This window comes from Pseudopodoces humilis, chromosome 2 (assembly GCF_049639895.1).
Source record: "Pseudopodoces humilis isolate 2021_Gansu_Grassland_sample_001 chromosome 2, ASM4963989v1, whole genome shotgun sequence".
In the NCBI taxonomy this organism is placed as follows: domain Eukaryota; kingdom Metazoa; phylum Chordata; class Aves; order Passeriformes; family Paridae; genus Pseudopodoces; species Pseudopodoces humilis.
The window spans coordinates 82,208,505-82,221,531 of NC_142201.1; the positions used below are offsets into that span (position 1 = coordinate 82,208,505).

The window sequence follows — 13,027 nt, forward strand, 5'->3', positions numbered from 1 at the left end:
GGACTTTTTCATTTAGTCACATGCCCAATGTCACATTCCCTGCTTCCTATCTGAATATATGAAACAAAAACAGCCTTTGCAAATAGAACTTCATAAACATTTCTAGTGAATCTGAACATGACCCTAAAACTTCATTGATTCTGAAACTATCCACCAACTTAAGCTGATTTTATCAAGTTGCATTTACAGGAGGGAAAGCAACATGGATAAATTCACTCAAAAAACACATTCATATAGGTCCTTCTTTCTTCCTTTTCACTAACACCCACCCACTTGAATTATTTTTGTCTATGATATTTACAGCTCTGCCAGATACATTGACACATATATTTAGTCTCTATACAGGGAGAAATGCAATAATAATGTGATGGTAAGTAATAGTGCATTCTTCATCTGCAAACATTGAAGTTACTGCTTATTCAGATGACCAACGAAGTTGTTAATGATGAAGCAAAAAGCAAGGATGTGATGTTTAAATTCATAGTCACACACAAATAAATATATACCTAAATATTTACCAATTTCATGGGGACTAGGGGATCCTAGGATTAAAACCTAAACAACACAGAATTTAGCTAGAAGCATGCAAGTAAAAAACAAACCAAAACAAAGAAAAAGTGTAGAAAAAAACCCCAAAACAGTAACTATCACTAAAACCCCAACACTTTTTGTTAATTCCATTGTTTTGTAGTCACGGGATGCTATGTGGAGGCATTCACACTAAAAATTTGGATGTTACTGGTTCTGACACATACTGTGAGCTGTTATATTCCACTAATTTCTCACTTGCTTTTACAGAGGCCATTCAAAATTACAGTCTCTGAGTCTGGGAGACATCTCTCTTTTCAGGCATTCTCTGAGAATGATAGGAGATTATAGGATGGGTCATGACCCTTTCATGTCTAGTTAAAGCAGTGAAGATCCAGCCCCAGTAGGCTGTGAGATCTAGCACCAGTTTGCTAAAATCCAGTATGATGATTACAGATGCAAGGTGGCAAATTTGTACAGTATTGCAAACAACCTAACAGCTTTTCTCATATCTAAAAACCTACACTTTCAGAAAGCAAGTACATAAATACAAAGGAAGGCTCAGAGGACACCTGTCCTGGATGAGAAGGTGGTAAAAGCTGCTTTCCTTTTTATCAACAATTAAGATTGGAAAACAAATGCAAAAAAAAGGACCCATTTATACAGAAAAAAATTACATATAGACAGCCAAGGAAGGTTTTGAGTGGAATGCATGAAAGGAGGATGGCCTCTGGACTGACTGATTATCCTCGGGCTTCGAGTGCTGCATCCAGCAGCACAGCAAGGACATTGACCTGCTGGAGCACAGCCAGAGGAGGTCACAGACATCCTCAGAGGGATGAAGCACCTCTCCTATGAGGAAAGCCAAGAGAGCTGGGATCGTTCAGTGTGGAAAACAGAAGGCTTGGGAGTGACCTAATTGCAGCCTTCTGGTACTTGAAAGGAGCCTATAAGAAAGCTGGAAAGAGACTTTTGATAAGGACATGTAGTGATAAGACAAGGGAATATGGCTTTAAACTGAAAGACTGGAGATTTAGATTAGATATTAGGAAGAGATTCTTTACTGTGAGGGTGGTGAGGCACTGGAACAGATTGCCCAGAGAAGCTGTGGATGCCCCATCCCTGGAAGTGTTCAAGGTCAAGTTGGATGGGGCTCTGAGCAACCTGCTCTAGTGGAAGGTGTCCTGCCCATGGGATTAGAAGATCTTTAAGGTACCTTCCAACAAAAGCCATTCCATAAGTCTGTGATTCTATGAAAGAAGGGAGGCCTTTTCTTTCCAAATGTGGGACATGTAATTGAGGGATGGAAAAGAAAGTACTAAACAATCATTTCCCGTGAGGAATGGACCATGAATAAGAATTTACATGATAGATTATTTGGTTACATTTTCATATGATAATTTTTCATAGAAAGCAAAGGGCTATCTTGGATTTGTACAGCAGGTTGTACATCCATGTTGCACTAATCAGTTCTGACTCAGAACTGCCGATAGTATGTTGAGCTGTCATAAGGAAAAAAACAAAAGCCTACAATCCAGTCTCTCTTGCCTGTATTGGGCCCTTGAAATATGTATGATTTTTAAAGGGACTAAACATTTTGTTCTCCCATTGCCCTGATGAAATTTATGGAGAGACAGCAAATTTGAAAATGGTACCCTGGACTCTGACTGCGAGCACTGTGCCTTGAAAAGGCTATTTCACTTTCTATGCTATAGTTTTCTATTGTTTTCCGTTAAATCAAAACATTTTTTTCATAAAATAAGAAAAGTCTGGAATGGGCCCTGTATCTATTATCTGCAGCACAGAATTTAGAGTTCAAATTCCCCTGTACAAGACCAGCAGCATACCTCTTAGATAGCAATGAGTTTAAGAAAGGTGGGGTTGAGGGTCAAATACTTTGATGAGGCTGAAATAAAAAGAGAGTCTGGCCACTGTCTTTATCAGATGCTCCAAGAGGTAACAGGAATACACTTTCACCATTTTAAAGCATAAAGATTTGTGCTTACTAAATAAAATTAAAAAAATAAAAGACAGATATTAGCTGTCTGTGCTTTCAAACTGTGACTCAAATGTTAAATCATTCATGGGATATATCCTACATTTATTAAGACTCATTTGTTCTGATTTCACGCAAAACCGGAACGCTTGTTCTCATTACTTCTGTACGCTTCTTTTGCTAATTAATTTTTACAATAAATTTCTTCATTTCTTCAGAGAGTTTTTCCCTGGCCGCCTGATTTATCTTTTTAAAGAATCACATCTAAAATGTCATGTAGAACTACAATTTCTGTCTGAGTTTTAAATTTTTAAAAAGGAGGAAAGCTCTTAAAAATAGTCATGCCTATGGGAAAGTTCTTGCCAACAACTTCTAAAATTTGAAATGCCTTACTTACCATGACAACAATGAAAATTTTTATACATTTCCTTCATCTTTGATTCTGGTCTGGAGATCTGCAGTTTGCATTCCATGCCCACCCTATTTCTGTTTCACTGTTTAAGAACAGAGCAACGCATTGCTTGCTTCTGTGGGGTGTGTTTCAATCTTTGAAGTACAAATGTGGGTGGAGGCAAGTAGTTTAGATTGCTAATATAGTTAATAATAATCTGGAAGCTGGCAAAGGCAGATTAGAGTTGGGGGTGACAAAGAAAGGTTTTGAATGCTTCCACTGGCTACAGTGGAGAAAAGGTGTGCAACCTTCTGTGTATCTGTTCCTCGTGCAGATATCATTTTGGTTGATCTCTGTGAACTTGGACTGTGGAAGAGTTCAGCCCAATGTCAGTCATAGAAATGTGAAAAGTCATATTAAAATTTTTATGCAGGATCTAATCACTGGAGTATTAATAACCTCAGTGGTTATCAGCAAGTACAGAAGATATATTCTCTTTTGGGGGGTAATCACAGACACCAAGTATCAGATAAAGCATACAAAGGATGAGAAAATGGAAGTTTTCTACTTTCCCTTTGACAGATTGCAATTGAAAGGATAAAGAAGTTTGCAACATAATCAAGGTCAGAGGGATAACACTAAATGTATATATATCCTTCACACCCCAATCTAATGCCTTAATTAACCCATCCTTTCCCTCTTATACACCATTGCATGGCTTTTCTCAGGTTTGAGACATCTCACTCATTACATATGTTTTAATTCTTAATCTGTTAAATTACCTCCTGTTTTTTCTGCAGATTTTCATGGTCTGTAGCAGATGTTGTCTTCTCCCATTTCTCTGCAACTTGATTTGCTTCTTCTATTTTTTGCTCATAGCTTTTCTGGGAGTTTAGCAGCGTCACTTCATAAAACTCTTGAATATCTGTTTGTAAAGAGGAACAAGTAAAAGACATTATTTACCGTATTGGCTTTGACTCCCTAGTGTTTTCCTTTGATACATACTTACACATTATCATCATAATGATAAACATGTACTACATTTTTAATAGAAAGCACCAATACACAAGCGGTTTTTTCTAAAATTTCTATGAGATTCCTGACTCATATTCTCATTTTAAAGAGGCCTTTAGAAAAAAAAAAAAGAATAAAAATGTTAAGAATAACATTATAAGAAGATATTCAAATAACATCTTACAGGCATATCTGAACAATATAGGCAGAACAGACCCTTGTACAGGGAGAAGTCAGTCACAGATCATTGTAACTGGAAATTTTCAAATGTAAAATACCTTAAGATGAACTTGTTGACACCCATCCCAGGCACCTGAATCACTCTCAGCCCTATCTGCAGGTGCATTTGGCATTTTTTTCAAGAGGGGTGCACAACTTGAAGGAAGACTTTGTGGATTCACCACTTCAGTCTGTTGCCATTCAGCAGTGTCTGGGTAATGTTTGATTTCAGCCAAGTGTAAGCAACATGCCAAGTCTTAAAATATCCTGTTCAGATGTTTCTATCACATTTATTTCCATGGGGTATGATCAGATATACAAGATCCAGCAATGAAAACAATTTTATTGAAACCTGTGCACACAATGACCTAAGGAGAGGGGGAAAAAAGTGTTCCCTTCCTTGGGCAAGAAGTTTTTGGTCAGAGTCACACCCAAAAGGTGGTACATTATCTAGTGGAGATATTTGACTTATCAAAGAACAAATAAACTTCACATTATTTGATTTATTAACAATGGACTTTCTCCTGGATAAGAAAGAAAGAGATTGCATCTACAATTTCACACATATATTTGTAAGAATTTATATTTCATATTGCTACAATCATTTAATTCCACATTAAAATTAAAACCTATTTTTAAAACAAAAAGCTACAGGACAGTTGCAACAAGAAAGAAAGTTTCTCCATTCTCAATACAGGGAACTTTTTACAGTTGGTTTGAATGCTCATAGTACAATTGAAACAGTTGTAATATATGGTTCAATGCCAGGTCAATTTGTATTGCAGCAGCAAGTAAAATATATCAGGCTAATATGTAATTATCTCTAGATAAATACTTTGCAGAAATAAGCTAGAAATTGCCCTCTGGCAGTGGCATTCAGCTGGAATCACTGACGTTATCAGGGTATTAATTGGGTTGACAGTATTCAGTCAAGGAACAGTAGAATGGTGCTTTCGCCCTAACTTTAAAGCCTATCTTGCCCTAGTGTTTTCATTAAAAATTATGTGTGAGCCACATTTGCATGTGCATGCACATGTGCAAAATAAATATTAAAACCTCAGTCTCTCTGTAAAGGTCCTTATCTATTCTGAGGAGGCCACAGGTTGCTTTTGCTGGAATAATGATCACTGGTGTGCAGAGAAAAGCACTTCAGTACTTATGCGGTCACAGAAGAAAGCACAGAGGATTCACTTAGTTGGTTGCTTTGTAATTCCATAAGCTGAAATTGCCATTTCTGTGGAACAAGGGCAGCCAGAAACTTGCAGTCAGACAAGGTTTGCAAAAAATAGGCTTTGTAATTTTCTCTGAGTAAAACCTGCTCTATCTCCGCTACATGAGAGGTGCAATCATACTAGGAGGAAAAAAGTGTTGAATACTAGTGAGATAGAATGGGAGCAAGCAGCTGTAGAATCAAGATCGGAACCACAGTCATAAAGAGGAGTCATGGGGGCATGGTAATTGTTATGTAAAATGAGCAAAATACAGTCTGTCTCCTAGTGGGGGTTTACAGGAAAACAAGTCCACAAGAAATCTAAAATCTTATAGAGAACAGAAATCACAGAATGTCTTGGGTTGCAAGGGACCTTAAAGACCATCCAGTTCCACTTCCCCTGCCATGTACAGTGAAACCTTCCACTAGATCAGGTTGCAGCAAGCCCCATCCAACCTTCCCTTGAACACTTCCAGGGATGGGGCATTTCTTACACAAATTAAATCTGTACCTCTGGCACTATATTCTCTCCCATGAAAACAAGTTCAGATTTCATGTAGAAATGGCAATAACACTATTGATGAACTTTGTGAGCACAAAACACATCTTCAGTTTCAATCTCTTTACTGCTCCAAACATTCTGTTAAGCGATTAATTCATGTTTGTTTAAAGTGTCAGTGAATCTCACTGGATTTTCTGTCTAACAGAATTTTTTCACTTACTTTACTTAATAAATTCTGCTTGCTCTCTCTTTAGCCTAGCCAAAATATTTTGTCAGTTTTGCTATATAAAGATAAATTGCAGACAAGAAATTATATATCTTTATTCTAGTACAAAGTAATTCTAAAGATACTGTGATTTATTTTATTTTGGATAACTCCACCACTGGGGAAGTGGGAACACAAATTTTCTGTACATCAGCATGGTAGAGTACATAGCAGTAGCATTTTGCGGTTGCCCATGGACAAGCATATTGTAGCTGGCTGCATTTGTTCTCTGCAGGAAAGTTCTAAGAGTACCCACTTCTCCTTCCTTACAGACACTTCTCAGTTTGAAGTCTTGGAATTTTTTTACTATTGTTTAAAAAAAAAAATATTAATGCTCAGATTTGTGCTTACCCTAACCTCACTTTTTTTTTTTTTTAAAAAACTTGAAACAAAAATAGTTTAGAAAAAGAATAAGTAATGGAGAGGACACAATGTCTTACATAAAATAATGGCCTTTCTTTCAGACAGCAGCTACATAAAAATAAAAAAATGTGTGATCAGACAGAGCTGAACAGGCTGCCTAAACTCTGACATTTTCTGACTTCTTAGTGGTTGGTGCTGCAGCCTGTAACCATTATTCCAGTGCAATTTCTCTTCCAATTTATATGCATGACAATATCCATTTGTGATAGAAACACTTTAGAGCTCTAATAGCAAAGGGGTTAAACAATACAAAAAGGAAAAAAAAGGCCTAAACTACTGTCTGTCTTTTGTGACCACAGGCTTTCGCCAGCATTCTAATGAGGGAAAAAATGAGATAAAGCAATACAATTCCTCATTCATCTGTAAACAGTTGAGCACCAGAAAGACAGAATTAAATTGAGGGGAATTCAGACAAAGACAGATGATTAAAGGTCTGAAAAAACTAACTTCTGAGCAAAGATTAAAGGAAGAGAATAATAACAACATACACTTTCATATTTCCTTTCATTTCAAAGCAAAACAAACACTAAGAACTATAGTGTTGGCTGAGAAAATTGCCCATGGCCTCAAAGAGAAGCAAACGAGCAGGGTCAAAATGCAGAGGCACACACATGAGCGCACCAGATGTGTCCAGCCCTTTGCAATCAATAACCCACTTACAGTGGCTTCAGAATCACCAGCAGATTCAGGACAACACTATTCCATTTTTAAAAGCCCTCTTTGATGGGAAGGGCAGATACAGACTGCACAAGAGAACTGGGAATGATTCCTCAGTGTGCTGGGAACAAGGCACGAACCTCTCACTCTTAGAAGCTTTCTCCTTTATTCAGGATACTCACTAGATTGATTTAAGGCCAGAAGGTAAAGGTGATTGGCATTTTTTCCCACTTGTGCATCTTGGTGTCCTTGGTGTCATCTGTTGTGTAAATCAGCATATTCAGGTGGTAGCCCCAAGGCTGGATGAAGTACATGAGATAGCTTTGGTATCTGTATGATTTCCACCTACACAGAGAAGCACTGGCAGGTCCCAAATGCATCCCAGTACTTTCATGGACATTCAGAAATGTAGCCATCAAGGCATACACATCCCAGTGCACCAAACAACTGCGATTATCCCAGTTTCTGTCTTTAATACCAGCTGGCCTGGACCTGCACTTTCCATGCACCAAACTGATGCAAAGGGTTAGGGAGTGGGAACATAAAAAGATTGGTTTTCTAAGGTAATCAAGTACTGTAAGGACACAGGATACAGAATACAGCTGCCTATCTCAAAACACTGTCAAGGTCTCAGAAGAAACTTGCTATAAAATAAACCACCACAAGAAAACATGAGATAAGCACAGATGGCACAGCAGGAAGGAGCTCGCTCCAGGCCTAACAGTTGAAGGCTTGGTTAGCATCTGGACAAAAAAATCCCACCATAGCAAACAGTGAGAAAGGAAAAACTGCTCACACACATGCCAAGTCATGGCAATGGCATCTAGGCCCCATGGATACCCAGAACTTGGACAGCATAAAGGTGATAGCAAAGAAGAATGACTTGGGGACTCCCACCACAGGATGCCATGGGATCCATGGGGTGGTGATACTCCTACTTAGTCTTACTCTCTCTCTTTCTTTCTCTTCCCCCTCTTTCCTATTTCTCTCTCTCTACCACACATTTAATGGTAAATTAAATTTGCACTATTGGCTCCAGCATATGGTCTCATTTGCACCTTAATTTGGGAAAAGGCATCTCCTTATAAAAAATCATAACAAGCGCAAAATGCAAAATGGCTCAGCTTGAGCTTGTGCAGGTTTACAATGCAGCTATGCAGTGAGGGTGGAATCACAGAATTACATGGGTTGGAAGGGATCTTAAAGATCATCTAATTCCAATGCACCTGCCACAGGCAGGGACACCTTCCCCTAGACCAAACTGCTTAAAGCCCCATCCAACCTGGCCTTGGATAGATTTGCAAGATACCAAACTCAGGATTCAGAACACAGGGAGCATAAAGGAAACTGGAGTAGAAGTGGAGATAAAAATCTCTTGCACCTCTTTTGCATTTAAAAAAGGAAGGGGAAGAAGAGGAAAGTCTGTATTCCAGTAACAAACAAGACAATGCCAGGCTTTCTGATACCATCTATATTTTATACAACACAAACAATTAAGCTTAAAAGGATAATCTTGTACATCGCTTAGCCTGAAGTTGTACTGCATGTGTCAGCAAATGCTGCTTCCCCAGTGACTTGACAGTACATGTGGCCACTTGTGAAAGAGCAGAGCAAACTATTCCATGCATCAAACCTTATCCAAAATCCACCAAATTTGCAGACACCTACTCCCTACAGCATGTGTTGACCTCCACTGTGCTGACAGCTATTCCAAAAGCTGTTACCTTCATCTGTGCTTAGTAATGCAGGAAGATTTCCTTACATACATCTTGCTCCCATAGCCTTCACTTTATGTCTTGAGAGAATTTAGCAAGGGCATCAAAATTTTGGTATCTGCAGAAGTTGTCTGTTGTTTCTGCAGACAGCTGCACAATTTTGCAATTAACTGTAATAGCATTAACAATGTAGAATCCCATTACCCAAGGAATGAGCTCTCTGTGTATCATATTTCTATAGAACCAAACTGGGAACTGGAACAAATATTCTGTAGCATAAAAAGAAAGGTGTTTTTTCTTGGTTTTTTTTCTCCTTTCTAGAGGTCCATAGCCATGGAATTAATTTCTCCTATACTGTGCCAGTGCCCTGACTTGCTCTGCGGTGTAAGTCCCATCTGTTTTTCCAGGGCATTCAGGGACAAGGTGGAATGGGGGTCTAAGGCAACATGCAAACACAAGCTGTTCCCTTCCTGGGAAATTTGGGATACTCTTTTTGTCTTCATGTAGGATAGTGTCTGATATGTACCTTTTATTGTTGTGTAACCCAGCACAAATGACTACTGTCTGGCAGAACGCTGCAGATCAAAATAAAGTCAGTTGTTGCAGGCTCCTGCTGCAAATCCTTTTTTTAACTAAGGGAACATTACAGTGTACGTCTAAATGGCATCATTTATATCCTGGGGAGTAGATTATGCTGGGTCAGCTTCAGCCATCTGGTCTGAATTATTAGGTAGGAGTAAGGCGAATTGTGCAGGATGTTGTTCAAGATGGAAAACTCATTCAGGCAGCACAAGTAGCAGTGAACTGATCATAGATTGTACCAGCCTGCCAGTAAAGAGCTTTAGTGGCCCTGCTGATGGAAGCAGTCCAAAGAGAGGTTAAATAACACGCTTCACCCAATGCAATTATGTTGTGTGGCTTTTTTTCAAACAAAATGTTTCCATATTGAGTAAAACTGCCATTTTAAGAGAGGGAAGATAAAAAGCAAGAGACGTTAAAACCTACCTTGAAACAGGGCGAGTTTTCAAGCTAAAGCAGTCCTATTGCACTGACACACGTGAGAAATGGCAGAGCTCCAATTATCAAGTTGGCTCATAGCTTCACAGCCCTGGGGAGCTCCAACCTGCCCCCATTAGCATCCCTCAGTGCAGCAGCAGTCAAAAACACCTTGCCCATTTCAGCTGCATCTCACCCCCTGGCTCCAATGTATTTGCCCTGGGTCTGCACTAATAAAGGCGGAGTCAGATTCAACAACAAAAGGAAAAGCTCGAGGCTTATTTTTGCAGTTGGCAGAGGTAACACAAAGATATTTCAGATCAAAATGAAATTTAGCAGCCCTGCTTGCAAGGTTTTCAGACACAGGCCTTTGGTGCACAAGAAACATAGATGCCAGCCCAACAGCAAGAGTTGCTGCAGGAGAAAAAAAATCCTCTATTCCATGCAGGCAGTGAAACAGTGCAGTGCAGGCCAGGAAAGCAGTCTTCTGCCAATTCCCTATAGTTGATGAATGTTCCTAAATCTATTAAAAGCAGCATACTCTGGTAGAACATGTACCAAAGTAGGCAGCAAGAAATATGGCTCCTGTTATTAACCTGTCTTGATTCTTGAGCTTCAGCAAATCCCTTTTATCTGGCCTAGATAATTTTAAGGTCTCTTCCAAACTGAATTATCCAATGATCCTGTGATCCTTTGTACATCTAGGCTGGAGGCAGAAACCATTACTAAGCAGGTACATACCTGAGCAAAATTAGATCTTTTTTATCAAAGAAAGTTCTGAGACACTCTACAGGCCGTCCTAAATAACTAAATAGTTAGTAATTGATGTCCAATAGTTATTTGAACATATGAAATAGAAACACACTTTGAGTACTTCTGGCTTTGTTAGCCAGAAGCATTAGCAACATTATTGTTTATTGCAATATATCCAAAATACAGCCAGAGCTCTCCAAAAAAATCTCAGCTTTGAATATGCACCTCAAAGGCAGCTGTCCAATGTAAAAAATTCAATACAAATATCTATGCACAGAGAAGACAAAATAATTGCTGCAACCCTTTCTATGTGAGTGATGTTCATGTTAAGTGAAAACTAGAAAGCAATCAATTGGAGAGTAAAGTCAGTATTTAAGCCTTTTCAGTGATGATATTGAGTGTATTACTACAGTTCTGCCTACACATTCCAGCCATTTATTCAGAAATAAGAACTGCACTCTGGATTGAGGGTGAAAGAAAATGTATCCCACCACGATAAGCAGGACTGACAAACAAGTAACACCAGATGAGGAGAGAGGACTTATGAGAAAAGTGAGGATAAACTTCTTGATTGGGTCTGTTGTGATGGCACGAGGAATAATGGTTTTAATCTGAAAGAGGACCAATTTAGACTAGATATAAGAAAGAAGTTTTTTACAGTGAGGGTGGTGAGACACTGGCACAGGTTGCCCAGAGAGGTGGTAGGCGCCTCATCCTGGAAGCATTGAAGGTAAGGTTGGATGGGGCTCTGAGCAAGCTGATCGGGTGGGAGATGTCCCAGAATAGGGAGGTTGGTCTAGATGGCCTCTAAAGGTCCCTTCCAACCCAAGCAATGCTATGATTCTGTGGATTTAATCATTCACCACTGACAATATCTTATGGTTTGTAAGTATGGTCGATAACAGAGTTTTCAATGGAACAAGACAAAAACCCACGAGACAGGTTTGATAATGCACAGAAAAATAGTTAAAAGCGGCCACTGTAGATTTAGCAAATATTTCACTCACACCTTCTCATGCTGTTCCTGAAGCTTAAGCTGCAGGAGAGCAGAGCAGCAAACCCAAATCCTGTGGCAAGGTTTCCTTTTAACCAGGCAATCCAGGGCTTGCAGATCTACACACAAACTGCAAGAGTCAGAACAGGATCATGGGCACACACTGGCTGCTTTGTACCTCCACACAATCAGGCAGATACTTGAACCTGTTCCAGGATATCTTCTGATGGAAAACTGTATCAACAGAAAGTGCAGATAATTTTAGCAACTGTTCAAAGGTGACAGCTAAGGAAGTATTAAGAGCTCAAGGCAAGGTTTCCTGTGCTTCAGAACAGACCTTTCAGAAAATTACAGTTTTCTTTGAAAAAAGATGGTTTGTAAACTTTCACTTTTTTTTTAGCACTGTGTATTCATCTGCATGTAGTCTACAATCATGGAAACACAGAAACATTTAGGCAGGAAAAGACCTTTAAGGTCTTCAAGTCCAGCTGCTAACCCAGCACCACCGAAGTCCACCACTAAACCCTGTCCTCAAGTGCCACATCCACACATCCTTTAAATCCCTCCAGGGATGGTGATTCAACCTCCTCCCTGGGTAGCCTGTTCCACTGCTTGACAACAATAATAATATACCTTCAGAATGAGGCTTTATTCATTGTTTGGGGAGCTGGTTTCAAAGCCACTACTGGTGAGAAATTCCCCATTTTCTGTGCAGCAGTGAACAGTTACTATTGTGCATTTCTGATCCTGTCAGAGAATCCCACAGCCCCACAGTTTGTCACAGACAAACAGACTTTCCTCTGAATGGTTCCAATACATGCTTAAACAACTGAATTCAATACTGGAAAATTGTTCAGTTATATCATTTACTCATCCTGTGATTTTGCTTGTTAGACAAGTATTCAGGATAGTCTTCCTTTAAATAGGGATAATCAGGAAAAATTGACAAAATCTGACTGTCAAATGCCAAATCAAAAGGGCAGGTGTATTTTCATCTCTCAGGAAAGAGTAAAGAGGAAAAAAAAACATTATATATTTTCTCACCTTTCTTTTTGAATCTTAGAAAGGACCCAGCTGCAATCCAATTTCCCAGTATGGAGGCAAATGCTGTATACCAGACCAGAACCACAAAAAAGGTATATCATTCTATAATCCTAGATCAGATTAGTTTTATATAGGCTTTTCCACTGCTGTTGCACATAAATAGGTTGAGAATAGATGAAAATGCAAGACCTAGTGCTTGGAGCACAAGTCTTGGGACCCGCAGGCTTTCAGTTAGCTGCAGATACTCAGCAACCCAGACAGGGTCCATTCCCCTCAGGTATCTCCCAGAAGCACCCTGTTTGCTAAAACCAGAGTGAAAT

General features: G+C 39.2%; 1 protein-coding gene across 1 annotated transcript in view; it reads right to left on the bottom strand.

The window, feature by feature from the left end:
• Window positions 1-13,027, bottom strand: part of DLG2 (discs large MAGUK scaffold protein 2) — a 991,421-nt gene that overhangs the window by 865,467 nt on the left and 112,927 nt on the right. The window contains exon 4 of the mRNA XM_088051071.1: window positions 3,698-3,840. Coding sequence (XP_087907197.1) covers window positions 3,698-3,840 — 143 coding nt within the window. The remainder of the gene's footprint in view (window positions 1-3,697; window positions 3,841-13,027) is intronic.